At 36.2% G+C, this 27,775-nt stretch overlaps 4 protein-coding genes and 1 long non-coding RNA gene across 11 annotated transcripts; 4 read left to right on the top strand and 1 right to left on the bottom strand.

The window, feature by feature from the left end:
* Positions 1-4,203: 4,203 nt before the first annotated feature.
* Positions 4,204-4,593, bottom strand: LOC110681751 (nucleolar transcription factor 1-A-like). Its single transcript, XM_021857904.1, has one exon. It carries the CDS (start codon positions 4,591-4,593, stop codon positions 4,204-4,206), a length of 390 nt encoding a protein of 129 aa, XP_021713596.1.
* Positions 4,594-6,900: 2,307 nt separating this feature from the next.
* On the top strand, positions 6,901-12,850 carry LOC110720915. 5 transcript variants are annotated; one of them, XR_002511371.1, is made up of 11 exons: positions 6,908-7,391; positions 7,465-7,516; positions 7,664-7,749; positions 8,155-8,222; positions 8,388-8,490; positions 8,721-8,790; positions 9,280-9,364; positions 9,729-9,764; positions 9,862-10,016; positions 10,412-10,525; positions 12,518-12,850. It is a non-coding gene; the product is annotated as an uncharacterized LOC110720915 (long non-coding RNA). The 5 variants fall into 5 exon arrangements; XR_002511372.1 differs by having other exon boundaries at positions 6,909-7,391; positions 9,280-9,337; positions 9,735-9,764; XR_002511370.1 differs by having other exon boundaries at positions 6,910-7,391; positions 9,280-9,337.
* Positions 12,851-14,425: 1,575 nt separating this feature from the next.
* Positions 14,426-19,952, top strand: LOC110720901. Of its 2 annotated transcripts, XM_021899995.1 has the most exons (4): positions 14,426-14,678; positions 14,817-14,879; positions 17,820-18,111; positions 19,438-19,952. In XM_021899995.1, the coding sequence occupies exon 3, from the start codon at positions 17,825-17,827 to the stop codon at positions 18,095-18,097; it is 273 nt and encodes a 90-aa protein (XP_021755687.1). In that variant the 5' UTR covers positions 14,426-14,678; positions 14,817-14,879; positions 17,820-17,824; the 3' UTR covers positions 18,098-18,111; positions 19,438-19,952. The 2 variants fall into 2 exon arrangements, with proteins under 2 accessions (XP_021755687.1, XP_021755681.1); XM_021899989.1 differs by lacking the exon at positions 14,817-14,879.
* Positions 19,953-21,819: 1,867 nt separating this feature from the next.
* LOC110720886 lies at positions 21,820-27,493 on the top strand. Of its 2 annotated transcripts, XM_021899971.1 has the most exons (6): positions 21,820-22,087; positions 22,168-22,249; positions 22,343-22,394; positions 26,561-26,799; positions 26,934-27,057; positions 27,149-27,493. In XM_021899971.1, exons 4-6 carry the CDS (start codon positions 26,570-26,572, stop codon positions 27,200-27,202), a joined length of 408 nt encoding a protein of 135 aa, XP_021755663.1. In that variant the 5' UTR covers positions 21,820-22,087; positions 22,168-22,249; positions 22,343-22,394; positions 26,561-26,569; the 3' UTR covers positions 27,203-27,493. The 2 variants fall into 2 exon arrangements, with proteins under 2 accessions (XP_021755663.1, XP_021755669.1); XM_021899977.1 differs by having other exon boundaries at positions 21,820-22,249.
* Positions 23,683-24,663, top strand: LOC110681653. Its single transcript, XM_021857822.1, has one exon. The coding sequence runs from the start codon at positions 23,683-23,685 to the stop codon at positions 24,661-24,663; it is 981 nt and encodes a 326-aa protein (XP_021713514.1).
* Positions 27,494-27,775: the final 282 nt, after the last annotated feature.

Genomic DNA, 27,775 nt, shown 5'->3' with positions numbered 1-27,775 from the left:
AGTTATTTATTTTATTCCTTTCACCATGATTTATTTTATTACTTTGATTAGTTTAGTTTTTAATATGTGTGAGTAGTTTAATTTCTAGGGTTAATGGGGATCTAATAAATAATATGAAGGGGTAAATTATTGTTGTTAATTATCAATGCTAGATTAATTTCCTATTGATTGATTTAATGCTCTGTGACTAGATTAGGCCTATCTTTTATGCATGATTTTGACAATATTGATTCAAGAATCGAGAGATGAGAATTAATGTTTAGGTCTAGTTTCAATAGGCAAGTTAATTTATAAATGGTTAAGTCAAGATTCGAGAGATGAGATTTAATACCGATAAATTAATTGTGTGATTGTAATAAGTAGCGAGAGCCCTTTACAATCTGGTTAATTGATGCATTGATGATTGACTATTATTGATTATTGGTATTGCATGATAATTTCTTATTGGATTGTTTTAATGTTTTACAATTGCGACTTGTAAAAGTATAGCAATATTAAATTGATGAATCGAACAGATGTTAATTTGATATTAAAGGCTATTTTCAATAAGAACTTAGATCTAGTAAATTGCGAGAGCCTGTTAGATCTATGTTGATTAATAAATTGCGAGAGCCTGTTAATCATGTTATTTATGCAATGCCAATGATTGATTACTATGTTTTACCCTGGAATATTATTTATTGGTGAACCATTACCCTAGATCCTTTAATATATCGTTTTCTCCCTACTCTTATTCTTTGTAGTTTAGTTTCATACTTAATTATAAATATTGGTTACTTAGATAATTTAGATTATAATAATTAATTAGGAATAAAAAGACTTGTTTCCCTGTGGAGATCGACCCTACTTCCCTATCTACCTTAGTTAGTGAATTAGGTAATTATTTTTTATTAGGGGATACGACTTTACCCTGTCATATGGATGAGTTCATGTGCAATTAGACAGTTATCCACAAGTAATCTCCCTGGAATGAACGCATTTTGATACTCACTTACTATATCTCCCAGAATCCTCTTCACTCTGATCACTAAGCATTTGGAGATGATCTTGTAGAACGTGTTGCATAGGCAAATTGGTCGGTATTGTGAGACTTTTGTGGCATGTGCCACCTTTGGTAATAGGCCTAAGAAGGTCCTTCTCAGCTCCCTCAGTAGATTGCCACCATTGAAGAAGCCCTTCACTGCCGCACAGATGTCAGGCCCCATGAAGTTCCAGCATTTTTGAACTATAATTGGCGGACAACCATCCGGACCAGGAGCTTTCAAGGGGGCCATACTGAACACGGCTCCCCTTATCTCCCTGTATGTGAAGTCTTTGTTAAGTGCCTGGAATTGAGCTGAGGTTAGTTCTGGGAGATGTTGTAACCATTCCTCCATGAGGGGGGGTATTATTGTGTAATGAGTCAGAAGATTCCGCTTCCTGAGGACTGCATTTGTAGATATTGTCAAAGTAGTTCTTGAATTCTGCTGCTATCTTCTCATCTTCCAGGATCCATTCTCCCTCCTCTTGTTGTAGTGCCATAATGCTGTTTTTTTCTTTTCTTTCTTCTATGCTCCGAAAAAAGAAGGAGGTGACTTCGTCCCCTAGCTTATCCCATCGCGATTTCGCCCTTTTCTTCCAGAATAACCATTGGACTGTTGCGTCTTGTTGCATCTCCTGCCTGAGTTGCTTCTCCTTTGCTAGCAGTCCATGGTGTTCCTCCTTCGTTGTAAGTGCCAGCTGTATCTCCATTAGAGAGCGTTGGAAGTCATCCCATTGTATGCCCCTCGTGGCCTTCCATTTACAGCACCAGTGCAGCAATTGGTTTCTTACATTTTGCATCTTGCGGCATAGCTGGTACATGCACGAGCCGTTGCAGTGCTCCTGCTAAGCCTCTCGTATTAAGGATAAAGCTTCCTCAAAATGCACCACCCAGGCCTCCAATTTATATGGTCTTTTTCATTTTTTATTCAGTTCAGGGTTGGTGTCTAAACAAATAGGGCTGTGGTCGGATAGGAAGATTGGCATGTTGAAAACCAGTGCATTTGGGAAATGGTCAGACCAATTGCGATTGCAATAGGCTCGATAGAGTCTTTCCATTATGTTATCCTCCCCTTCCCTATTATTGGTCCAGGTGTATTGTGTGCCTTTGCAAGGGATTTCGATCAAACCACACTCCATCCTCCACTGGCTAAAGGAATTTGCTCCCCTTAGCACCTGTGAACCCCCCTTTTTTTGGGATTGGAATTCAACCTGGTTAAAGTCTCCAATTATGATATGGTTGCCGGGTATTGCCATTAGGTGTGATTGTAGCATCTCCCAGACTTGCTTCCTATCATCTAAGTATGGCGAGCCGTACACAAAGGTAAAAATAGATTCAAAGTTCGTGTGGTCAGTGACCTTACATGAAATGAAATAACAACTACTGGCCAACCATTCAACGGAGAATAGTTTAGACCATCCTACGAAGAGACCCCCTGCCGACTCCTGAGCATCAACTCTGGAGCATACACTGATTGAGACAGACACAAGACACTTAGTTTCTGAAATAAAAATACAATCAGCAGACATCAACCTACTACTACTACTAATAAAAGGAATTACAGGGGATGACATAGACCCTAGTCCCCTGCAATTCCAGCACCAAATCCTCATTTAGCACCTCGTGGCTTTCCCGGGGTAGCCACGGAACCCTTAGAGCATGAGCAGCAGCACTTGAAAAAGATCGGCACCTCCCTCTCAATACCATCCTTTGCCTCTTGTCCCGCCGTCCCTGTATCCTTGCCCTTCTCCGATAGCACCAGTCTAGGAGAGTCATCGTCAGACAAACCAAGCTTCCTCGCATGAGCTCCCCTGTATGCCTTTGACTTCTTGCGCTTCTTTCCCCTTCCCTTATCTGCGTTGTGCTCATCCTAGGCTTGGTCTTTTGGATCCAGGTTGAGGTCTAAAACAGAGTTGAACGTGCGCTTGACTCCACTAGACTCTCCTTTGGGCTCGTTTGCCTTCCCTTCACTGGGCTTTCCTTCACTATGTTTAATGCTCTCCAACAGGAACCCACTGGGCTTCCAGAAAATACTATTTGCAGGCCTTACATTGGGCCTGGTTTGTTGGGCTTTCCCCGCCGTTCATCCCGGCCCTGACTCGGCCACATAAGACCCTTGTCTTTCCGGCCCACCCCATTACAGGACTTGTTGATAAGGCCCTCCTTTTCGGTGTCCGGTGATCTAGGGGAGATGTTTAGATCACTAATTTTAGCCATATGTTTAGATAGATCTACTTTTGGAGAGCGATCCATAGAGGATGCGACAGAGAAGAAGGAGTCTGGTGAGTTAGGAGAGCTATTTGGGGTTTTAAACACTGAATTTTTTTGTTGTTAGGACTTTGGCATTAAAGCATCAAAATGGGCCACTTTTTGGGCTTGAGAAAAGGCTCAATTATCCTACCTAGTTCATCCCAGGACTCAAAGGAGGAGTCCGAGTCATCAGAATAGATAAAAGCAAGGGCTGAGAAGCGTTTACCTCTAGCTGGTGGACCACTGTGGTTGGTAGAGCTAGTGGGTCCCATCGGCCCATTGATATCCCAGATAACACATTCAGCATCACCAAAGTCCAAGAGTTCAACGTCATCGAAATTTGGAAGCACCAAATTATCAAGGCTAGAGGGGACCGAGGGGGTTGATAACAACGAGTCAATGTCGCTTGAAAGGGGGTCGAAGTCGAACAACTCAGCAAGGGGGTTGGGGAACTCCATGTGTCTTAAAAAGGAATTAAACAAATTCTGAGCTTTTTTGGAAAGAAGGAAGCAAGTGGGAGTGAAGAGTGTGGTTGGTTTGTTTAAATAAAGAAGTTCATGGGGGGGTGGGAATGTCAACCTGGGTGGGTGGGATAACATTAATTCCTTTTATGGGAAGTTTAAAGAGTTTATCCTTATACCTTAACAGAATCTGTTTTTTATTTGAAACTGGAAAGAAACTGTCAGACAAGGATCTCTTTGGTCGTACCTTCTGAAAAGGCGGCTGAGGAAGAATATCTCGAATTACCATAATACCCTTATCAGAGCAATGTGATAGCTTATTTCCATGGGTATACTTGGAAAATCGTCCTCGACCCGAACCACCGACCTGATTCGCCTTCTGCTCTAAGATTTTTCTTCTCCCGCGTTTTTTTTTTCATTAATGTTGCAATTAATCTTGGTTTCTTCCACCTACCAAGTTGTCTTCCGTCTTCAGAGCACAGTAGATTCGGACTTGACTTGCGTTTCCCCAGGCACGTTACCGGCATAACCAGGAAATTTCGGCGAGCTTTCAGGCTGAGTTGTGAGGGTGGCTGAGGTTGAAGGTTCTGTTGAGATGCTCCTTCCTTTTGCCTTTGGTGGTTTTTCTTTTTCTGCACTTTCTTTTCTTTCACCGGTGTCAGTGCTAGCATTGTTGTCGGTGTTGTTGCCGGTGTTCCCATTGCTGGCCCCTGTATTGCCCGGACATGGATTTGAGCTATCTTCACTGGATTCTTCTGCGTCCTCCATCGAATGGTCTTCTCCGTCCTCATCATCATCATCGTCCTCGTCTTGGTCGCCATTGTCTTCGCTACTTTCGCTTAGACCTGGCAAATGGGTCATTCGGGTCGGGTATGGGTCGGGTCAAGTTCGGGTCAAAAGATTATCGGGTCAAGTTCGGGTCGGGTCTGGTCATTTCGGGTTTCGGGTTGATTTCGGGTCGGCCGATAATCGGGTCGGGTCAGTATCGGGTCAACACTTCGGGTCGAGTTCGGGTTTGGTCAAGTTTGGGTCGGGTCAATTTTCGGGTCGGGTCAGTTCGGGTCAGGTCAATTTTCGGGTCAACTTCGGGTCGGGTTAACTTCTAGTCGAGTCATATTCAGGTGATTCATTGGGTTAAATTCAACTCTTATATATATTATTTATTTATTTTTTGACGAAAACTCACTATATTTATTAAGGCTAATTTTTTCATGGATTATAGTAATTGTTTGACTTTTATTAACCTTTTTTTTTGTGTGTTTAGAAATTTTAGATTGAGAATCACTTTCAGGATCTCCTGAAACTAAGAGGGATTCTCTAACTAATTGAGTTATACCTCACTCTCTTATTGATCTTAGTTTTAAAACGTACTCTTATTATCATTGTCATTGTTGTAATAATTTCTTTGAATTGTTCTTATACCCCCTCCGTCCCAAATTACTCTTAACGATTTGACATTTTGCACTATTCACACATCTCACTTTGACCATCTTTTTTAGCTATTATATGAAAGTCTATGTAGTCATGTAAGATGTTGTTGGGTCTATTTTAATGTATAATTTTTTAATATAAACTTTTTATAACTTATATAATTATGTACTAAAAGAAGTTAAAGGTCGGGTCATTTTCGGGTCGGGTCAACTTCGGGTCTCGGGTCAACTTTGGGTCGGGTCGTTTCGGGTTGGGTCATTTCGGGTTTTGGGTCAAGGTTGGGTCAGTTCCACTTTGGGTCGGGTATGGGTCGGGTCGGGTTAATTCAGGTTTTGGGTCAATTTCGGGTCACTGGTTTCGGTTGATTTCGGGTCATCGGGTCTGGGTCAGGATTGCCAGGTCTACTTTCGCTGTCAGAGGTTGGGGATTCCGGGTCCCAGTTATTCTCGGACTCGCTTGACCCTTCATTGTATCTCCCCAAATAATCATCCGTTAGGTCTATCCATCTTGTCCTGTGTCTCTCCACACTCTTCAAGCCTATTAGCTTCCTTGTAAACAGGGGTTTATAGGATGGGTTTATTTTCAAACAACCATCACTACCACAGACTCGCATCATGGTTGCCTCGATTTCTCTGCTGGTGTTGGCTGGGGAGGATCTGCAATGGTTTCTTTATGGCCTATTCTGCCACATATGCTGCAGAAGACAAAGATTCCTTCGTATATGAAACTAACCCACTTGAAATTACCCATTGTATACTCAAAGTAGAACCCTGGTATAAGAGGCTTGCTGATATCCACCCATAACCTGGCTCTGATGTCACATCTAACCGGGTTTTGCAAAGATTCTTCATCATAAAACAATATCTTCCCAATTCTTGCAAAAGCCCTGCTAGCAATCTTGATGTTGTTGTAGTATAAGGGTAGTCTTTCAATCCTCACCTACGTGTATGTTGAATCAAATGGCATGGAGCGCAGCGCATGCCCAATTAGGCATAATTTTAAGACTAGGAGAGCCCCTTTGTATTTTGTCACACCGTTCCTTGCCAATGCTTTGCAATCATCTGGGTTAGTGAATTTAAAGAGGAAAACATCGGCCACTTTTTCTACAGTCACAAGGCCTTTGGTGAACCAGTTTGAGAACACCCAGTCTTGAATTTCGTCACTGGAAAAGTCCTTGTTTCTCCAATCTTTAAACTTTCCCACCACTATTCTCCCTACATCCGCATGTGCTTTTAGCTTTTCATCTGCTGTTGGACGTATAACAGGGCCCATTTGTCGGATGTTTGAGAAAGAGAAAGGGTTTTTGTTAGGAGGATTAAAATCCTCAAGGTCTGCCATAAAACTGGCTGCTGAAAGCTAGGAAGTAATTTGAACCACCTAAGGGTAGGGTGGGGATGAAGGGGAAGGAGAGGTTGGGTTTCAAAGGAAATAAGAGCAAGTGAGCTAAGATGGATATGCTAGTAGAGAGAGATGCTCTAGAGATCTAGAGAGAGAAAAAATGGCTCTTGTCTTTTGAGAGGTGTGAAATCCCCAACTTGCTATTATTGTAATCTATATCTATATCTATATCCATAACCCTTATAAAAGCCAAATTGGGTTGAGGAAGTTTTACCTTTAGCAAATTCCTTATGAACAGTGCTCGGACGGTTTTGCCCCTGCCATAATATTTTTTTGTTCTTGCTGAATGCTTCCCTTCCGTTTTTGCCCTCTACAACTTGTTTTTGGTTTTATCTTTTGTTTTGTCGTCTTTTCCAGCCTTTCTCAGCTTCACTGTATTTTGCTCCTTTTTTTTCTCTCTCCTCATCTCCTCTCAACCTCTCTCCTCAATCAATCAACGTAATCATCTTCACTAAACCTATCTCTTCTCAAATTCTAGGCCAGGGTTCTTCATTTTGAACGCTAATCCTATCCCCATAATTCTTTGGTTGTTTAATTTGGTGAGATTGATGGATTTAGGGTTTATTTCTTAGACAGGAGAACCCATCTTTCTCTCTCCTTTTTTAAAACCCACAAACTCCATTTTCATCCAACACTGAGTCGTGCACCGATTCACCAAACCCAATCAACAAAAGCCTATGATCGCCGGAAAATGGCCACAGCATCACCAACATCTCCACCGTCTCAACATCCACGAATTTCAAGTATATCGCTTTGTTCGTCAATCCCGAGGAACGCCTTCATCTTGAGCATGCCCAGAAACATGCTCATTGATCTTCCTCCTTTTTCAGGTAATTTTGGTTTTGATTGTTTCAAATTGAAATTGATTCTAAATTTTTGTTGATTTATTTTTTTACAAACCAGGAGGGAGAAACAGAAAGCTGAGGAGAGAGGGAGTTCGCTGGAAATGGCTAGGGTAATTTTTCAGCTAAATTACCTTAGCCTAGGGAATTTGATGTTTTGTGTGTTTTCCTTAAAATCTGTATATCCCGTGCATATGAAATATTTCTAATCTATCTATGGTTTTTCACTTAACATTGTATGAATTTATGTATTTTTGCAGGAGGAATTTGAGTAAGCTTTATTAAAAAACAAGAAGAAAGAGAATCATTAAATGGTAGCTTCTAGTGCCAGAGCTTTCTTTGTTAGGTAAAATTAAAGAATCACTATATTTGATCTATATTCTTCATCTCTTTTATACTATACTGTATTGATCAAATTAACGAAATAAACTGTTTAATGAATATTTTTACTTAAAAAGCTTTTGATGCTAAACTACTTCATTAGTCACAAAATTTGATGCTTAAGGTTTTAGAGTTTGATTCTTTATGAATTTTGTGTCTCTTGATGTAATGCTTAATGTGTAAGAAACAATTTGCTCGCTTGCATTCTAGGTATGTCAAATTCTGATTTTATATACTCCTTAAAGAGGGTTCAACTATTATAAGTTGAGTGTTCCATTGTTTCTGGGTTTGTGTAGAGTTTCAAGCTCATATCTTTAGGGTTCTTCTAAGCTTGATTATTTCTGATTTTATTTTTTGGCGGATTTTGTAGGAAACCCAGATGTTCAAGATTGAATTAAAGAAGATATTCTTGATTGAGTTGTCAATGTTTGTGCCAAGGTGAGTTCATTCAAGTCTAATTTAATGTTATATTATTTGCTTTTGTCTTGTAAATATTTGATCTTAAAGTGTTCGATGAATTGCTTGAATGAAATAGATTGTGGGTATTTTCTCATTTAATCTAGGGGTTTATGTTTTCATATGACCCTTAATTATGAATTGCAGGTGATTGATGATCTAAATCTTGCCAATTTACTTGGTGTTTGAGTTCTCCATTAAGTTCTACTTTGACTTGGGGTTTGAGTTTTCCATCATGAATCTCATCTGGGTATGTCAAATTCTGATTTTATATACTCCTTAAAGCGGGTTCAAGGATTATAATTTGAGTGTTTCCTTGTTTCTGGGTTTGTGTAGAGCTTCAAGCTCAGATCTTTAGGTAGTGTCAGTTTCATGATTTTGTTTGGGTATTTCATCTTTGCTCGATTAATTGATCTGATGTTTCAAAGATTTTATCTGTTATTTTTTGGTAAAAGACTTTTTAATGATTTGTGGTTGCAGATCCGAAGAAAATATAAGGGACCATGCCTCATTAATCACTATCGACCTCACCCAAATCAACTTGGACTATGTAAGATTTTAGCTTTTATTTTTATATGTTAAGTTTGTGTAAAAGTTTTACCTTCAATTTCATTAATTGTAATTAATAATTGAATTGAAGTAGTGATGATGAAGTACTAAATTTTGAATGGATTTTGATCTGGAGTTAATTGGTGGAAAATAGAAGTACTTTTGTTTAGAGATTGGGGCGTGGGTCGATGTTTGGTGAATCAGCCTACCAATGACCTGAAGATAAAGGCATTGTATTTAATTGGTTGTTAGGTTTAGTTGACAATTTTGCAAACTTAGGGACATAATTTTGCTGCGACTGCTGTTTTTGTTATAATTTAAGCTTGTGAAAGGTATACAAACACAGTAAAGATAGTTTTAAGTGATTGGTAATCTGGAGGTGAGTTTTAATATTATTTTAAAAATTTGTTTCAGTTGTACTGTTCCTCATTATCTTATAATGTCAGAAGTATGAGTCTAATTCAACCTTTTCTCACAATGGTGATTTCAGGGCAAGCAATAGTAAGGTGTTTAGAAGGGTGCTATAATGGAATTTCAAAAGGTTATAGGTATAACCCTTGATGGGGATGTTGTAGGTTGGTAATTTTTATGAATTGTGTTCTTTATGAATTAAAAAGTAATTTTTATTGTTCTCGATGTTGGATGAAAATAGTGAATTGATGGGGTCTGATGCTCAATGATGGGGTCTGATGCTCAATGATAGAGAATCATTAGATAATAGTTGCCTAAGATACAATTGTTCTTGAGTGATTTTGATATTGTCTCTCAGGAATTTGTCTTGAATTGTTGTGCCATGCTTCTTACTTGTGATTTAGTTTGCTGGGTTATGCTTTCCCAATCTGTATTCCTAGGGGGGCTGATTATATATTGGGGAAGTTTAAGACTTTTTCTAACGTGTTTCTAATTTACACTTCGTGTCTTTAAATTGAATTTTTGAAGAGGCAGACAAGCTGCAGAAAGCATCTTATGATGCAGGTCTGTTTCTTTTCCCTTAGAAAGAATTACTTAATTGAGCACGATTTTTGCAATACAATAAATGGTAGTCTCTAATTTATGTATTTTTTTTCTTCAGATTGGGTCGGCATTCAGTTTTCTATGGGTTGCAGTGCTCAGTTTTTTTAAGAACGGTCTCTTTGCTGTTGAGGTATTCTCCTCTTTCATTAATGTACAGGTACAACTAATGCTAAAAGGTCAGATGATGTCAAAGAATTACAGATCAGTGTCAAGGTATAATCTTTCTTTCATTTTTCTGATTTTGAGTTTGAATATTATTCTCATATGCACAGTATTTACGAAGTATTTTCTGATCTTTAATTGAAGGTGTAATTATTTTGTTGTTGGGTTTGCGATTTTTATTGGGAATATGCTGCTGAGTTTGTTACTTCTTATTGAATTGATTGAAATGAAATGATGTTTGTTGATTAAAATGATTGTTACAATGAACTGATTTATAATGAATTTATTAATGGCCATTTTATTGATTTATTATGACAGTTTAATGTTGGTTTTTCTGAATGAAATTTTTTAATGGGTTCTTAAATTAGTTTTGGGTAAATTGATAGCCTTTTGAATTGAAATTTAATTAGACTAAGTAGATGGATTTGTGTGTGTCTGATCAACAGGTAATTATAACAGAAGCTTCAAAGGTTATTCGAGATGCTGGAAAGAAGATGAACCTTATGTCTTCTTTGAATCAGATAATTGCTTCTTCAAGACCACCATCCAAGAAGTGGAAGGTATGTCAATAATGGGAAGATACTTAACACAAGTGGCTTTGCTCAAAATCTTGAGAACTGACATGCCTGACACCATAGAATTTTTCCTTTAGCGTCAATGAACATGATGTCTTGCAGTCTCTGCATTGCCTAATCTATGTCAAAGATTTATAGTAATAAATGGCACTAATGTTAGTAATGTTTCTTGATTGTCAGGTCCTTGTACACTCTTAAACCAGTTTCTAAAGATCTGGTTTTCAGTTTTTCACTCATGTCACTGATAAATATGATAGTGTGAGACTTGGGTGTCCACTATGTTTAGTCAGAGGGAACTCTAGAAGCTGGGAATATTTATTGGAGAGAAAAGTTGTCCCTTAAAAAGAAATCAGATTTGTTACTTTATCTGCAATGTCTAATCTCATCTTATGTCCTCTTGTGGAAAAACAACTCTTTCAAGGTTTGGGTTATGTGAATAAGCTAGCACGTGAGAGAGAAATTCATAACAACTGTTTTTGTTTCGAGGTGAAGATAATGGTTGTTTTAGTTTAGCGATCTCCTGATGGGTGATGTTGCTGCCTTCTCATCAGTCCAGACTCCCGAGCACCTCCAAACATGACATGTGACTCTTTCCTTATTGAGGTGAAGATAATGGTTATTTTAGTTTAGTGATCTCCTGATGGGTGATGTTGCTGCCTTCTCATCAGTCCCGACTCCCGAGCACCTACTCCCAACATGACATGTGACTCTTTCCTTATTGTGGTTATACCTTCCTTCAATCACAGCCCAAACTAATCCCCTACCCTACTGACCCCAAACCTTTCTCACCCCACCCAAACCCACAAAAAAAAATTTAATAGTCTTCACTTCCTGCTGTCATGTAACTGGAAGAAATTGTTCAGAAAGAGGAGAATAAATGGAAATTAATTATGCTAGGGGAGATTGAAGAATGTTGATGCACATCGTATATGGTAACATAATAAGAAAATTGTCTCATAAGCTAAAAGTTTAGTGAATTTTGTATATATTGTCATTTGGTGAGTCAACTTTCTTTTTGGAAATCATCAATGTCAGAGCTGTAGTATGTTTAAGTGCAACCTATGAATTGCTTAATTGAGGGAGGGAAAGAGGGTGGGATTTAGATGGATGTGTGAGGTTGTTTATACTTTATAGCTAGGACATGGGTTTTTCAGAACGAGTCTCAGTATTGGCTTCCAAATTACTATGTACGAAGTACTACAGTAGAATCTTCAATCGTACAGAAAGTGGGATCAATAATGAGCTTTGTTAACTTGTGTTACTTGTTACTAGGAGAATAGGATATGGTTAATGTAAATATATAATGATATATAATATAATCCATTTACCATTGGATTTAGACTATCTTGCGTTAAGCGAATTGAGATGTGACGATTTGATTTGATGTTGTGTAGTATGATCAAGGCCACAAAATAATGTCAACACACACAGAAACACCATGTTATTTGTCTTAAAACAGAATTATGTCACTATTTCCTTTTCCTTGCTAGCATGCTGTATAATTGCTTTGGTGTGTTGATGATTTTATTTGATGAAATGCATATCTTGAACCCTTTCTTTGTTGTGCTTGTGTGGTCAGGCTATTCTTTATGTCTTAGTTTTTTGTGTGACTGGCCCACTAAAACATGACCTTAAATATGTTGGTGAAAGTCAATTTTAGAAGTTTTTTGTGGGAAGGTAAATAACCTTGCGTTGGTGGTTAAATTTAAACTCAAAACTGGCATTTCTAATACAAAGGTCAGGTTGGCATAGTGTTGCATATTATATTTCAGAATGTATATGAGTGATGTGCTAAATGCAACATAATATGATACTACTATTTGGGAGTTGTATTTTTCCTGTATATGATGATTTCAGCATTTCACCTTGTGATTTTTTTTAATGTCAGAGTAATCAGATGTCATTGATTATGATAATATATCAAATGACTCACATTGTTATTAGTATTGATATTCTACATAATTTATTTCCTTTCAGGTTGGATTTCTAACATAGACGAATTTTGGATAAAGGAGGAGGTGCTGGGCCTGCTTCTAATGGCGTCAATGCGACTGTTAGACTTGTTTTCTTTACTGTAATCTATTCACTAAACTTGTTATATACAGGTATTAACTAGTAAGCAGGCAATGCTTTGCAATGAGTTTCATTTTCTAGCAGAAGTGATAAGACAGTCACAATTAGTTTAGTTTTTAAAGTATTAACAATCATTGCCATTAGATGCTTTAAAGTGTAATCAACTTACAATTTTGCAAAGTACAAGTGTAATAATTTTTTTTCCGAAGGAAGAAAATACTTTTTCTTTAAATATCATCGTGGTTTTTTTTTAATGAAAGGATAGACATAGACTATTATTCAAAAGTCATTATGGAGTTTTTTTTTTTTTTTTCTTTCATAAGAACATAACCTATTATCCAAATGTTATGAGTTTTGAATAAGGAATAACCTATTAACCAACAATGCAAATTTATTTAGAGGTGACACAATTGTGTATGATATTTATGGCCGAGACAACTATTGCTCCCTCTGTTTTGAATTAATCGTAATATTGGATGTTGCACAAAATTAAAGGAAAAAATAGGATGGGATTAAAAAGTGAATTTTATGACATCAACTATTTGGTGCAGCAGGTCACACCATGTGGAGGAGTTACATCAGTTATTTTGTTAGGGTTATCTGAGTTATTCAATCATGGGTAACTCGAGTTACTCGTTCAAGGGTTATTTGAGGGGTTGGGAGTTGGGACAAGGGTTACTTAAGGGGTTTACTCAAGCAAGGGTTACTTAAGGGGTTTACTCAAGCAAGGGTTACTTGAGGAACTACTCGAGTCACTCGGTCAAGGGTTACTAGAGGGGTTACTTGGTCAAAGGTTACTTGAGGGGTTACTCGAGCTACTCGGTTAGGGGTTATTTAATGAGTTTGGTATGTACGGGGTTACTCGAGTAATTTGGTTAGGGGTTACTTAAGAAGTTCGGTAAGGGGTTACTTGAGGGTTCAACCAAGGGTTACTTAAGGGGTTACTCAATCAGGGTTTACTTGAGGGGGAGGGGTTACTCGAGGGGTTCAATCATGAATTACTCGAGGGGTTACTTGGCAGGGGTTATTTGAGTAACCCCAACAACTCGAGTAACCCCGACAACTTGAGTAATCCTATACCGAGAAACTCAAGTAAATCTTGTTGTACGATATAACAAGCTGCATACAAAAATTTGTGATTTTTTAATGTAAATTATAATTAGTTAGATATATTTATTTGTTCGTAGGAGAGAGAAATAATAAAAAAAAGTGTAAATTTGGTTGGTTAGAGATAATAAAATAGTCGTGAATTCTTATCAAAGAAAGTAGTGTTGCAATTATTATGAAACGGATTGTGGCATGGTTACTTGAGTTACTTTGTTAGGGTTATTCGAATTATTCAGTCAGGTGTTACCCGAGTTACTCGGTCAGGGATTACTTCAGGGGTTGAGAAAAGGGATTATGCAGTAAATTGATGATATCCTTTTCATCACAAATGCTCTACATTAAATATGATAATTTTTTTTTCTTAGAGACCTATCATTATGTATGATATCAATAAGTAATAACACTAATATTTCAATACAGCTTAATTATACTTTACACAATAATGCAATAATTTATAACGAGGCATATATCATGTACAAATTTATAAAAACTAAGTTAATTAACTTATATGTCTTGCTAATAATTTTCTTAATAAGGTTTACACGCGCGCGGCGCATTCGGACTAGTAACTCTTAAAAGCCAAATTCAACAAAAATGGATATCTTCTTATGAACAGTGTACTGACAATTCTACCCCTAAAAAACTAAAAAAAGTTTATTGACGTCTTTACCCTTTTACTAACTAAGGCAGGCTACTTTTGTTTTCTTTGGATCGGTCTTTTTCTCTACTCACTTCTCAGCTTTCTCTCTCCTCACCTTTCTCCATGTTCTCTGATAACACAACAACTTTCTCGCCACCTCCGATCTCATCTCCCTGGCGACGACTGCACTCCTCCATAGAAATAGCTTTTGAGGTCGACTTTCTCATTTTTTTCTCCATTGAAGCATCTTCCGAGCTTTTTCCGTTCCTCCATTAAAGCTAATTCTGAGCTTTCCCATTTATTGAAGCAGCTTACAAGGTAATGTGTTTTTCAATCATCAAGTTTCCATTTTAAAATCGGATTTACTCTTTGTGAATTATTATCAGATTTACTTCGATCTATTTTGAGAAAAAATGGAAACCAATTTTATTAATATTTGTGGGTTGAATATTTTAGGGTTTAATTTGATCGAAAATTAATGTCGGGACCTCTTGATCAATTTGCTTGCTTGCATTCTGGGTATGTCAAATTCTGATTTTATACACTCCTTAAAGCGGGTTCAAGGATTATAATTTGAGTGTTTCATTGTTTATGGGTTTGTGTAGAGCTTCAAGCTCAGAACTTTAGGTAGTGTCAGTTTCATGATTTTGTTAATTCCTAATTTTGGTCAATTTTTTTTTATTGCTAATTATTGCAGAAAATTCCGATGTTATTGGTGGGTGGGGGGGGTGTTAGTTGTAAAGAGAGTGGTGGTGGTGGGGTAAAGATGGATTTGGATGATTTCAAAATTGAGAAATTCAGGGTTAGATATTTGGGGATTATAGAAACTGCAATAAAGGTAGCATCTTTAGATTATTGAGATGAGCTTAGAGTTAGGAGAAATGGTATTTTTGAGAAATTATACACAAATTGTCATAACTGTGAAGCTGCAGTTTGTAAAGATAATAAAAATATTTATTTCTTTAGTTTTGACGTTTGATGGTTTGTTTAATCTACATTTGATTTTTTTAGTATTTACCAAATTGAAGGAGGTTTCTGGGTTGTTTTATTGTTTATGCTGAAATAATTAATTGGTGATTTGTTTATTTTGTGTCTGAAATGTTGTTTCGTTGAGTTAATTTGGGTTTCGTGCTGGGAGAGGGAGTGCATTGGATATTTGGGGTTTGTGGCATTAGTTTGATGATGTAAAATGATGTGAAAGGATTACTGATAAAAATGGGGTTCTAGACTTCTAGGTGGAGGGGTTTGTTTGTAAAGATGGTTAGATCTAGAAAAGGAGTTTTTAATTTGAAGGAGCCTTGCTAAGATAAGTTCCTGCCAGCTAATTTTAAGGAGCTTGTGGGAAGTCTGGGAATGGTACAAATACACTATCTGCTGTAATTTTTCGAAAGAACTAGGATCACTTTGCCTTCGTAGTTTTAAAGGTAAGGCAGTGAGATGTCCAATGGTGGAGGAAAAATTGATTTTTATTGGAATGTTGTTTTTGCTTAAGGATCATATGGAATGCATTACCTTTTTATTGAAAAGGCAAGAAGGTCCTTTCCTTCCTCATTTGTTATTTAAATGAAACATAATCCATCCCTCCATTTCTCTTCCCTTCCTTTCCCTCGATTTCCTTCAATCCAAAAAAAGTGTTAAGGTCTATAATTTTGTCTGATTGAGTTTTATTCATAAAGAATATGATCTAGTTTGCCTATATCTTATGTATCTGTTTGTGTATTTCTTCCTTCTTCTGTTCTTTAAGTTGTGGGGTTTGAATATCCATAGATAATTTAGATGAGTTATTTTCTTTATATTTTGATTGTGGCTTGTTTACCAGCGAATATTATTATCTAATTTAAGGTAAGGATAAATTATTTTTTATTTTTACTCAATATCCCGTAGCCATTTCACCATTTGAATACTAAAGTAAAAGAAAAATTGAAAAAAAAGAAGAAATAGGTCAAGTAAAAAAAACAAAGGAAAAGTATTTTTTTTCACTTTATTTTTAAAAATTGAAATTATTTTTTATTGAAATTAAATTAAATTTGCTAAAATAAAATTACTTAAACTGAATTTAAATTGTGTAATTGTTTCTTTATTATATATACATTTTTATTTAGATATTACTAATTTTTATATATTAAAACTAACTTTTATTAAAAGCAAACATTGCCTAAATTGAGATGGGAAAATAAAATACTCACTTTGTTTTCCAAGTTACTGCTTGTGCGTACTCTTACTTTAACGTGGACAATAGGGTAGAAATTAGAAAAAACAGAGGAAGTAATTGTCTTTTACAATGGAATTAAAACAAGTAATTATTACTTTGATGTTTAAATATATTACTCCCTCCCTTTTACTCCATACAATAAATTAGACAGTTTGACATTTTATACTTTACACATACCTAGTGTCAAATTTGACTATAGATTTTTGTAAAAATTAATTTATGCAAAAGATACGAAGTACTCCATATGTTTTATGTGAATTGTTGTTGAATACTACTCCGAAGTAAGTATTTCATAATAATACTTACAAAGTAGAGAGTATTAACATGTAATAATTATTATTCAAAAAACATAAAAGCGTAATATTTTGCTAAAAATAAAGAAGTACGGAGTAACATATAAACAACAGCTACATTAACGAGTATTTAGTAAGTGTGACACTTTATCTACGGTTCTACACTAAGAAGTCTTTTTCTCTTCACAATTCACACCACTCCTCCTATTTCTCCTCCGTTGAAGCGTACTCTAAATATACGGCCGAAGCGATGTGTGAGCTATCTCTTCTCCATTGAACCAGCTCCTCAGGTTACATTTTTTCTCTTCTTTTAATCTCGAATATCAGTTTGACAATCAACTGTTAATCTTTCATTGTTCACACTACACAACGAAACCCTTCTTGTTGCTGCCTCGATTTTTTTAATCAAGTTCAAAAGGATTTCATTGAAGCTGAGTTTTCAATAAAATCCTAAATAACCAAACATTGTCATCAAATTGAATCTATGGTCAATTTTTCTTGATTTTCCTCCATTTAATTCATTATGCTCATTCCAAGCTGATTATTTGATTATGCTCTTTTATATTCTTCATTTAAATTTCTTGATAATGCTTAGTCTGCTATATTTCTTGATTATGCTTATTCTGCTATATTTCTTGGTTAGTAATTCCATTTTATGGGTTAAATTTTAGATGTTAAAAAAATTGCATTTTATTCATGCTTTACATAATGAGTAAACATTTGACATAGTTGAGTGTAGTTTCATATTGTGCAATATTTGTTGGATTGATCGATTCTATGATCCAATTTGTGACTCTTCCCATCCAAAGTAGAATCCCGATTCTGATAACCTTGTATGTATATGTTACATATGAACTGACATTTGGTTTGTAAGGCTGTGTAATGTATAATGAGCCTGCTGCATAAGTTAATTGGGTTTCTGATTCAGAAGTTGTGATATGATTGATGCAACAGATCGAATGGCAAAAGGTCTGATATGGGCAACAACAGAGGATTTAATGAGGAATAAGGGTCGAGTTCTATCTTTGTACAGACAAATATTGCGAAGTCTCAATTCTCCAGACTTACCGCTGCCCTTTGCAGCAAGAATGGCCAAGAAAGCTGAGGTTCGCGCTATCTTCATGCTGGGATCTGAAGAGAAGTCCCTACACAATGTTGCTGACCTCATAGATGCTGCAGAGTACTCGTTATCTCTCTTGAACAAAGGCGAAATCCCTAAACACATTCAATGAATACTTGAGAAAATGTATGTCTTCTCTTAAAGTACCAAATAACCTGCTGCTTGTAGCTAATCTTTTTGTAGTTTCTTGTTTGTGAATCTGAGTATGCTCTAGTCTTTTTGAGGTTTATATTGCATGCTAAATAAAATTTTTGGTACTTTGATTAATGAAGAGTTTGCCCAACATATATCCCTAGAAGAATGGTGTTTTAAATCTGATGCTGGGGTTGACAGTGATATTATGCTGGAGAAGTTAGGAGAGGAATGTTGGAGTAGAAGTGAATGCCAAGAAGAAATAAGTAAAATCTAGAGGAATGAAGAACCTAAATGGTCATGTTGGTCATGTTAGTTTTCTTGAATTTCGAAATCATCATAATATTACGAAAAAGGGTGTGTCTATCAATAACAAGAGGGTAAAGAATTTAATAGAGGATATGGGAGATGGTTCGTCAAGTAAATAAAATTTGAGGCGTAGACTGCATAGTAGTCATTTGCGTGCAGTTAGTGGTAGAGAAGATAATAGGTTTAGAGGCAATATTAGCAATGAACAGGTGCAGAAAAAGTAAAGAGAAATAAAACTGAAAAATTAAATATGCTGGTTTTCCTGGTGTAGATGAACTGTTGGTGTTGCTAGTTATCCTGGTGTAAATGATACTATTGGTGATGCTAGTTTTATTGAATTTAAACTAATCATGAGTTTAACAAGAAAGTTGATCTTTTGGTGATTGAGAAGCAAAAAATGTAAAAGGTTGGGGAGGTTTTGGGGGCTGCCTTTTCATTTAAGGAACTTCTGGAGTTTTTAATGACAGCCATGTCAATGCAATCACTGATGCAGAAGGCAGCAGGATTAAATGCTGTAAAAGGAAGAAAATCTGTTAGATCTAATTAACATGAAAGGAGAAAGTACTGCTGCTGTTATAAAAACCCGGAATATGAATGTATTGGTCATTCTGGTTTGGTTGAATACCAAATGTGCGATGAGGTTATTGAAAACATACAGTCTTTAATGGAGAAGAAGAGAAAAAGAAAGGTTAATCAGGAGCTGGAATTATTAATGAAGAGCTTGTGAAAACTGTCTATTTTGCTTCAATTAGCAATATTAAGTAAAAAAAACTAGGGATAGAAGCAGAGAAAAAGGAGAGATTTGCTAGATCTAATACTGAAAGAGATGGATAGATGAGAGAAATGAGACCATTCATTGATCCTTCTGAAAATTTTAATTACATATAAGTATTTTGAGAATTGGAGGTCATTCGTCTTTGTGATCCTGTTTGTTTGCTTGTTTATAAGTGCGTTTTTGTTTCTTTGTTTACCCTAGTTGGTATTTTGAGAATTCGTGATCATCTGATTCAGGCCTTACTACCATATGCTATGATTAAAGCTTGATTTGTTCCATGAGATGCTTCTAATCTGTTAAGGTGATATGTTACAAACCACATTTTACAAAAAATGAAATGTGATGCTACTTGCTGATAAGGCCATAGAGGATTAGAGGTGGGATGCTTGGAATCTGGAAACTGTCACTGTTTGATGGCGTGGGAGAAACTATTTGTCTGCAAATATAACTTCGAGATGCTTGTCATTGAAATCTGTAAACGCTGCCATGTTGTACATAATTTTGTAATATCTTTTAGACGGCCACATGATAATGATCCTTGGATACATACTCTAATAAAATGGCCTTTATGTTTATGGTTTGCTACTTTGCTTACCCAAAAGTCAAACTTCAATTAGAGAGGCGTACTGGCTTAGAGCTCCTTTGCTGCATTGAGCTTATTCAGTTTGAACCTTCTCGCTCCATTTTCTGCCTTCCATCATCTCTCTTATATGGCTGAATATAAGTGTGAAATTTAATTGCGTTTCTGGCAGATTCACCTAGTTTATTCTGACTTTCCTGCTGCTTGAGAAAATGAAATTTGTAAGTGCAGTGTGTAAAATCTGACGATTTGTAATTAGATATGCAATGTGGTATACTGGTGTGGTTGAGGGTTCACATGATGTTTAGGCTTTCCATATCTGCATCGGCGTTGTCTGTATTTTAGTTCTCGTGACTAGCCATGTAGGTGTCGTGCTACATTGTTTGCTTCAACCTTATACACCTGAACAAATTAGTCTTTGTAAGGATCATCTCTTAACCTGTAATTCTGATGTTATTTGAACTACAACCTGCTTTGTTTGAGGTGTTCAGTATTTGTTATATCATGTTTTAAACCCTTGATTATGTTTTAAACCGTTGAAAAGCCATTAATGTACAAGATTCTATTTGTGTTAAAATCTTTAAAGTACAGTCTAGAGCCGGACTCGTCCAACACATAAACTAGTAGACACCATTCAATCATTCATCTAAAAATATTACTCGTATAGTCGTATTATATTACTCGTATCATGTAACTTTGTATTAATTATTGGGACCTCTTATGGACCATCTTATTACAACAAAGCCAGTACAGTTGATAGTAGGAGACAAACTAGTATGCGACACAAACAATATTGCATGCGGTGCAGTATCACGGGTTAAAACAAACCATCACATATAGTTTGTCTCATTTCTCCATCTAGAAACTCTCTCACATTCCACAAGTTCTCACTTTTGATACAATCCTTAAATTTTTGGAAAATTTGTTGAAAATCATCTTATAAAAACCAAATTTTTTTTTGTTAAAAACCATCTTATAATTTTTAATTTTTTTTTTTTTTTTTTTTTTTTTTTTTTTTTTTTTTTTGTGTGTGTGTCAAAGCTCATTTTTTTTTTGTTGAATCCCACCACTTTTCGAATTTTGACTATTGATTGACATTTCCGGCATTGATTAACATGTGTACTCACGTGGCCCACTTAACCCCACTTTTCTATTATTTATCCCCCTTTCCCTCCATTCATTCCCCCTTCGTCACTTATATTTTCGTGCAATTGTATAAAAGGTTATAAAAACCAAATTATGACGAAGAGGGGTGACGAAGAGGGGAATGAATGGGGAAAAGGGGGAAAAATAGAAGAAAAATGGGGTTAAGTGGGTCACATGAGGTGCACATGTTAGTCAACGCTAGAATTGTAAGTAATTAGTCGGAATCCGGGGGAATGGTGGGACTTAACAAAAAAAATTTAAATCAGGTGTGCTTTGACAAAAAACACTTGTAAGATGTTTTTCAACAAAAATTGATTTTATAAGATGGTTTTCAATAAATTTTCCTAAATTTTTTTGTTATACTGTATATATATTACAAAGAATCCTTGTGTAAAAAAAAAAAAAAAATACAAAGAATCCTTCTATAAATAAATAGATTACCTCCATGATTAGTGGCTTAGTGCAGTGTTAGAATTAGCGGTAAATATTTAAATGTACATACATCTTGAAGATCGGGCAAAGTTAAAACATGAACAAGATTGAGCTAGTAAGAAACTAATAAATGAAATCTTTATTTGCGCCCATTTGATTGGCACAAAGTTTTATGAAGATGAGTTGAATAGAGTAAAATTTCGTTTAGGCGGGGTTTGTTGGCGGAAAACTTTTCGTCGGAAAATTTTAATTACGATGCATTTTCCCTCGTAAATGTTCCGACGGAAATAAATTCCGTCGTAATAAAAACTTCCGACGGAATATTCCGTCGTAAAGTGATTTGCGACAGAATATTCCGTCGGAAGATATTATTACGACGGAATTTATTTCCGTCGGAAGTTCTTTGTTAATTTTGAAAATTAAAATTCGTTCCTTGACCTAAAAAAAAGGGGGAAAGACGCAGAGAGAGAAAGAGAAGGAGCGAGAGGAGAGAGAGAAAGAGAAGGAGAGGGAGAAGGAGAGAGAAGAAAGACGCGGCGGCGCTTAACATTTACGCCGGCGACGCCTGCCGTCGACGCACACCCGCCACCGAGAAAGAAAGAGAGAAAGAAGGGTGAAAGAAAGAGAGAGGAGAAAGAGAACGAGAAAGAGAAAGATAAGGAGGAAGGGAGAGCTGTCGAGGAAGAAAGAACGACCCTGGTGGATTCCGGCGACGCCGCCGCGTCTAGGTAAGTGTGTGCAATTGGTAATTTTTTTTTTAATTTTGCAAAAAACCACCACCGGCTAACATTTAACCACCACAACGCAGCACCTCCGTCCCCTAGCCGTGACTGAACCACCTGGCCGTGGTTGTTTCCGGCGACGCCACACCTCCGTCCCCTGAAAATTCAGTAAGTTGCCTTTGCTTTCCCCCTTTTTTTTCAATTTTATTTTGTTTACTTATAAACCCTTAATTATTTTATTTTTTTTTAATTTTTTTGTAGGATTTGTACAATTTTGTTGGTTTAATTGTTAAAAAGAAGTGCAAATCTAAAGGTTAGTTACATCACAAACCCTAATATAATGTATGTGTGTATGTTACTTTGGTTATTAGATATTGTGTTGGATTATAATTAGAATGTATTCAATAACTTTTAGTTTGGTTAATTTAGTGACATTGGTCATCTCTTATAACTAATTAATTGCTCCCTTCTCTTTAAAAAAACAATATAATGTTAGTTTGGTTTAGTTTAGTTTAACATAATGTAGTTTAGTTAAGTTTATGTTAATATAATGTGTTTTAGTTTAATTTATTTTAATATAAAGTATCTTAATTTAGTTTAGTTTTTTTAGAATTATGTTAGTTTAATTTAATATATAAAACGGTAGTTTGGTTTGGTTTAGTTTAATATGATATATTAGTTTACTTTGGTTTGGTTTGATTTGGATTATATTAATAGTATGGTGTTATGATATGTTTCTCTTGTTTAGTTTAATCTTGATATATTTGTTTAATATTATGTATGTTAGTTAAGTATATATATTTTTAAATAAATCTTATAATTAATTAATTGCTCCCTTCTCTTTAAAAAAAACAATGTTAGTTTGGTTTAGTTTAGTTTAACATAATGTAGTTTAGTTAATTTTATGTTAATATAATGTGTTTTAGTTTAATTGATTTTAATATAAAGTATCTTAATTTAGTTTAGTTTTTTTAGAAATATGTTAGTTTAATTTAATATATAAAACGGTAGTTTGGTTTGGTTTAGTTTAATATGATATATTAGTTTACTTTGGTTTGGTTTGATTTGTTTCTCTTGTTTAGTTTAATCTTGATATATTTGTTTAATATTATGTATGTTAGTTAAGTATATATATTTTTAAAAAAATTATTTGCATAATAATATACCTAGATACCCGTTCAAGGCATACACATTAGGAGTATGTCTTGAATAGTCCCCGGTTGGGACTGTCCTTGTACGTTTATTCTCACTTAGGTGGTGAATGTATTCCTTTGTTTTAATTCTAAGGAAGATCCTTGCTTGTCATTTCTCTACAATTTTCTCTAGGTACATATATAGGTGTTTCTAATCGCCTATATCATGTACTTGGGGAACTGTAGGGAGATGCTGCCGGATTTTCCATAGAATTGAAATTCTGGCATACATTCACTAGTGAGATTGAACGTACAAGGATGGGTTAGGTTGGAGTGATAAGGACCCTTGGAAATCATTTCTCTTGTCATTTGCATTTCCATAACAGTTTGATCTATAATGAATATATATTGTGCTTTATGACTAATGTGATTAATGGCATATGTGTTAGTTGTGTAGAACTTGTAATCATGAAACGAAAAGAACGTAGCTGGATGTACGAAAGGAAGGTAGGGAATTCTGTTAATCCTGAGTTCTTGAAGGGGGTAGATGAATTCCTTAAATATGTGGAAGATCATCCCGAGAGTAGCAACCCGAATGAAGTTAGGTGTCCATGTTTTAAATGCAAAAACAAACGTCTTTGGGATCCAGATACAGTTAAACTTCATTTGCATCGCAACGGTTTTTTACCTAATTACTATGAGTGGATGTGTCATGGGGAAGGGTTTCCAGGAACTTGTAGAAGGCAGTCAAATGAATATCTTGAAATGGTTTTGGATGCCTTTGGTCAGTCTCAAGATCAAGGCCATTCCGAAGAGCCACCTGTTTCATTAGAGGAGGAGCCTAATGCACAAGCCAAGCCATTTTTTGATTTGTTAAGGGCTTCTGAACAACCGTTATACGAAGGGAGTTCATTGTCTGTGTTAGAGATGGCTTCTAGAATCACTAGCCTAAAGTGTGAGTATAATTTGCCGCACAGATGTGTTGATGGATTTACTTCTTTGGTTAATGAAGCGATTCCTAACAACAACCACATGGCCGAGACATTCTATGAGGTCAAGAAAATTGTTAAGGGGTTAGAGCTGCCCCATGAAAAGATTCATGCATGCCCGAAAGGATGTATGTTGTTTTGGAAAGATGATGCTCAATTATTTACATGTAGGGTGTGTGGCAGCGACCGATACAACAAGACTTCTAAAGGTAGCTTAGTGCCTTTGAATGTTCTATTTTATTTCCCTATCACACCTAGGTTGCAAAGGCTTTTTGCAACTAAAAACATTTCTGAGGAAATGACATGGCATGCTAAAAATCCTCGAGTCCAAGGCACCATGGCATACCCTAGCGATAGTGAAGCGTGGAAACACCTAGATAGTTGCTTTCCTGAGTTTTCCTCTGAACCTCGTAATGTTCGACTTGGTCTATGTACGGATGGATTTGCTCCACATGGTTAGTTTGGGGGACAATATTCATGTTGGCCTGTCATTTTGACCCCTTATAACTTGCCTCCGTCAATGTGTATGAAAAGACAGTTCATGTTTCTTTCGTTACTCGTTCCTGGTCCTAAAAACCCTAAGGGCAACTTAGATGTTTACATGCAACTGCTCATACACAAGTTGAAACAGTTGTGGGAAGTTGGGGCAAATACTTACAATATTTCGAGAAAACAAAATTTTAATCTTCGAGCATCCATCCTATGGACCGTTAGTGACTTCCCGGCTTATGGTATGTTATCTGGTTAGACCACAGCCGATAAGAAGGCTTGTCCATATTGCATGGAGAAAAGCAAAGCATTTTGGCTCGAAAATGGTGGTAAGGTTACTTGGTTTGATTGTCATCGTCAATTCCTTCTGATAAATCGTCCTTTTCGAAATAGTAAAAATGCATTTTGTAAAAACAAAGTCGAAAAAGGTTCACCACCTCACATCATGTCAGGAGAGGAACTTTGGGAATGTGTGAAAAACCTCCCGAAAGCAACATATGGCCCCGAGGCACTGAAACGTCTCAAGAATGCAAAAAAAGGGTAGTTCAAGCAAAGCACTCTATGGGACCTTCCATATTGGAAACATCTGCTTTTTCGTCACAACTTAGATGTCATGCACGTTGAAAAAAACTTTTTTGATAAGTTGATTCACACTATAATGGACGTGAAAAAGCTATCTTGTGACACGCCATCAGCTCGGAATGACATTGCTAAATACTGTAAACGGCCCCAGCTACATCTTCAAGAGGATGATAGAGGAAAAGAATTCATGCCAAAGGCTCCATTCGCTCTTGACAAGGCTCAGAGAAAGGTTTTGTGTGAGTGGGTCAAACAGCTGCGGTTTCCTGATGGTTACGCTTCCAATTTGAGCCGATGCGTTGATTTGCAATCAGGTAAGTTACATGGTATGAAAAGTCATGATTGTCACGTGTTCATGGAGAGGTTGTTACCCACCGCTTTGAGAGAATTGCTCCTTACCCATATATGGAATGCAATTACAGAGATAAGCCAATTCTTTCGCGATTTATGTTGCTACACAATTACAGTTAGCGACATGGAGCGATTGGAAAAAAACATAGCTGAGATCTTGTGCAAGCTTGAGAAGGTTTTCCCCCCATCTTTCTTCAACTCCATGGAGCATTTACCAATTCATTTGCCATATGAGGGCAAGTTATGTGGACCTGTTCAATATCAGTGGATGTATCCTTTCGAAAGGTAAATCAAAGGCCCTTTCTCAACTCTTACTTTCATCTCTTTCATTGCTTTTCGTTACATATACTTCTACGGCTATATAAAAATAATTACAGGTTCCTCAATCACCTGAAACGAAAAATTGGTAATAAGGCTCGTGTTGAAGGTTCCATGTGGAACGTGATCGGGTTCAATGGTGGGTTGTATTTAGAACTCAAGCAAGGTCGGTGATTGATGCTCCGGTGGATTTAGAGTTTTTGCAGGGTCCTTCACCACAAGTACATGCAACGCTTTGTCCACCAAATGACATTCCAGACTATGAACTTGATATTGATGATGATAATGACGATGGCTTTGTTATCTCAAGCGATGAAGAAGAAGAAAAAAGCATTGGCTCCAGTGATAGTGACGAAAAAGAGGACATCGATGTATTTTTAGATGACACTAGTGATAGTAATAATGATAATGATAATGATAGTGGTAGTAGTGATAAGAGTAATGAAGAGTAGAATATGTAGTTACTCCTTTAACTATTGCCTTTGAATGTTTAGTTTTTAATGACTACTCGGACTTGTAATATTGCATTACATTTTTGGTCTCATTTTATTTATTTAATGTCTTATGGATCTAATTTATGAATTTACAATGTGCGATCATGGTACTAACAACTTTTTCAGGTGGTCATCATGGGAGGAGGAAATAAAGGAGAAACGTCCAAGAGGAGAAAGACTAAGGGGAAATCTCAGTTTGTACGTGTTGACGAGGATGAGTCAATGGAGGAAGAGGAGGCACATGATTTGGGGGCCTCTCAAGAAATCGTCAGTCGGAGACAGATTCCTAGGCATGTACAAGGGCAACAGAAGCTACAGGACCCGCATCCTAATGACTTGCTGGAGTTGGACCCTTCCACACTTTGGTGCGTATGTATTTGTAATGAAATATCCTTAAATTTTTATTTACTTTGATAAAGTGAATTTGTATTACTTTAACCATGTTTTGTTCACTTTTTGTTGATTATCTACTTACATGAATGTCTATCCTTTATTATAGGTTTGATGATATCCCGGTGAAGAATGTGCTCTCCGACTCGCTAACCGGCTACTATGTTGAGCCTTGGAGGAATTATGGAGAGGTTGATGAAGATTCGAGAGAGCACTTTTGGAACTTGTTCAGCGTATGATAACTTTAACCTAACATAATACATGTTTTATAAAGTATATTGATGGAGTTGAATTTTGTAATAAAGACATTTTCTTGATTTTCAGCATGTATATATAAAGGCTGCAAAAAAACCAAGGCCAATTACCAAATGCCCATGATCTTTTCTTGAAGACACACTTCAAGGAAGTGCCTGGAAAAGGCCAAGTGGCTGCCCACACCAAAGCAAAAAGGATTGCGGTAAAAACTTATTATATGAGTTGATATATGGCAAATTAGCAAAGTACACTACAAGAAAATAACCTTTTCGTAGCGATTATTTTAACCTTTAGTATCGATTGTAATTGCAACAAAAAGCTTTCCCAACGAATGGTCATTCGATACAATATCCCCCGTTGCCTTAGCCTTTAGTAGTGGTATTCAATATCGTTGGGGTTGACCTCAATAATCGATACGAAAAACGACATCCAGTCGTGGTGATTATTGTAGCGATTACAATCTCTATAATGTTTAACTCATTTTCTTAAAAAAAAAAAAAAAAACCCATGCATATGATCTTTACAAGATTCGAACATGCAACCTCAAACTCTTATATTAAATGTTTCACCAATAAGCTATGACATATTTTATGTATTCTTTGTCAAATAATATTTATATTTCTAGTGTTGAAAAGGCCTTTTGTATCAATTTTTAGGATTTAGTGGCGATTGTAAATGATATGATTTCTCAAAATT

Source organism: Chenopodium quinoa, unplaced genomic scaffold (genome assembly GCF_001683475.1).
Source record: "Chenopodium quinoa cultivar QQ74 unplaced genomic scaffold, ASM168347v1, whole genome shotgun sequence".
In the NCBI taxonomy this organism is placed as follows: Eukaryota; Viridiplantae; Streptophyta; class Magnoliopsida; order Caryophyllales; family Amaranthaceae; genus Chenopodium; species Chenopodium quinoa.
The sequence above is the reverse complement of the archived record's forward strand: the minus strand, read 5'-3'. Positions and strand labels throughout refer to the sequence as shown.

Excerpts from the sequence above, each read along its gene's own strand:
- LOC110681751 (XM_021857904.1), bottom strand. The coding sequence starts at position 4,593 with ATGACCCATTTGCCAGGTCTAAGCGAAAGTAGCGAAGACAATGGCGAC.
- LOC110720901 (XM_021899989.1), top strand. The coding sequence starts at position 17,825 with ATGGCAAAAGGTCTGATATGGGCAACAACAGAGGATTTAATGAGGAAT.
- LOC110681653 (XM_021857822.1), top strand. The coding sequence starts at position 23,683 with ATGAAACGAAAAGAACGTAGCTGGATGTACGAAAGGAAGGTAGGGAAT.
- LOC110720886 (XM_021899971.1), top strand. The coding sequence starts at position 26,570 with ATGGGAGGAGGAAATAAAGGAGAAACGTCCAAGAGGAGAAAGACTAAG. Across the intron at positions 26,800-26,933 it reads TTGGACCCTTCCACACTTTG|GTTTGATGATATCCCGGTGA; the intron begins GTGCGTATGTAT and ends CCTTTATTATAG. Across the intron at positions 27,058-27,148 it reads ACTTTTGGAACTTGTTCAGC|CATGTATATATAAAGGCTGC; the intron begins GTATGATAACTT and ends CTTGATTTTCAG.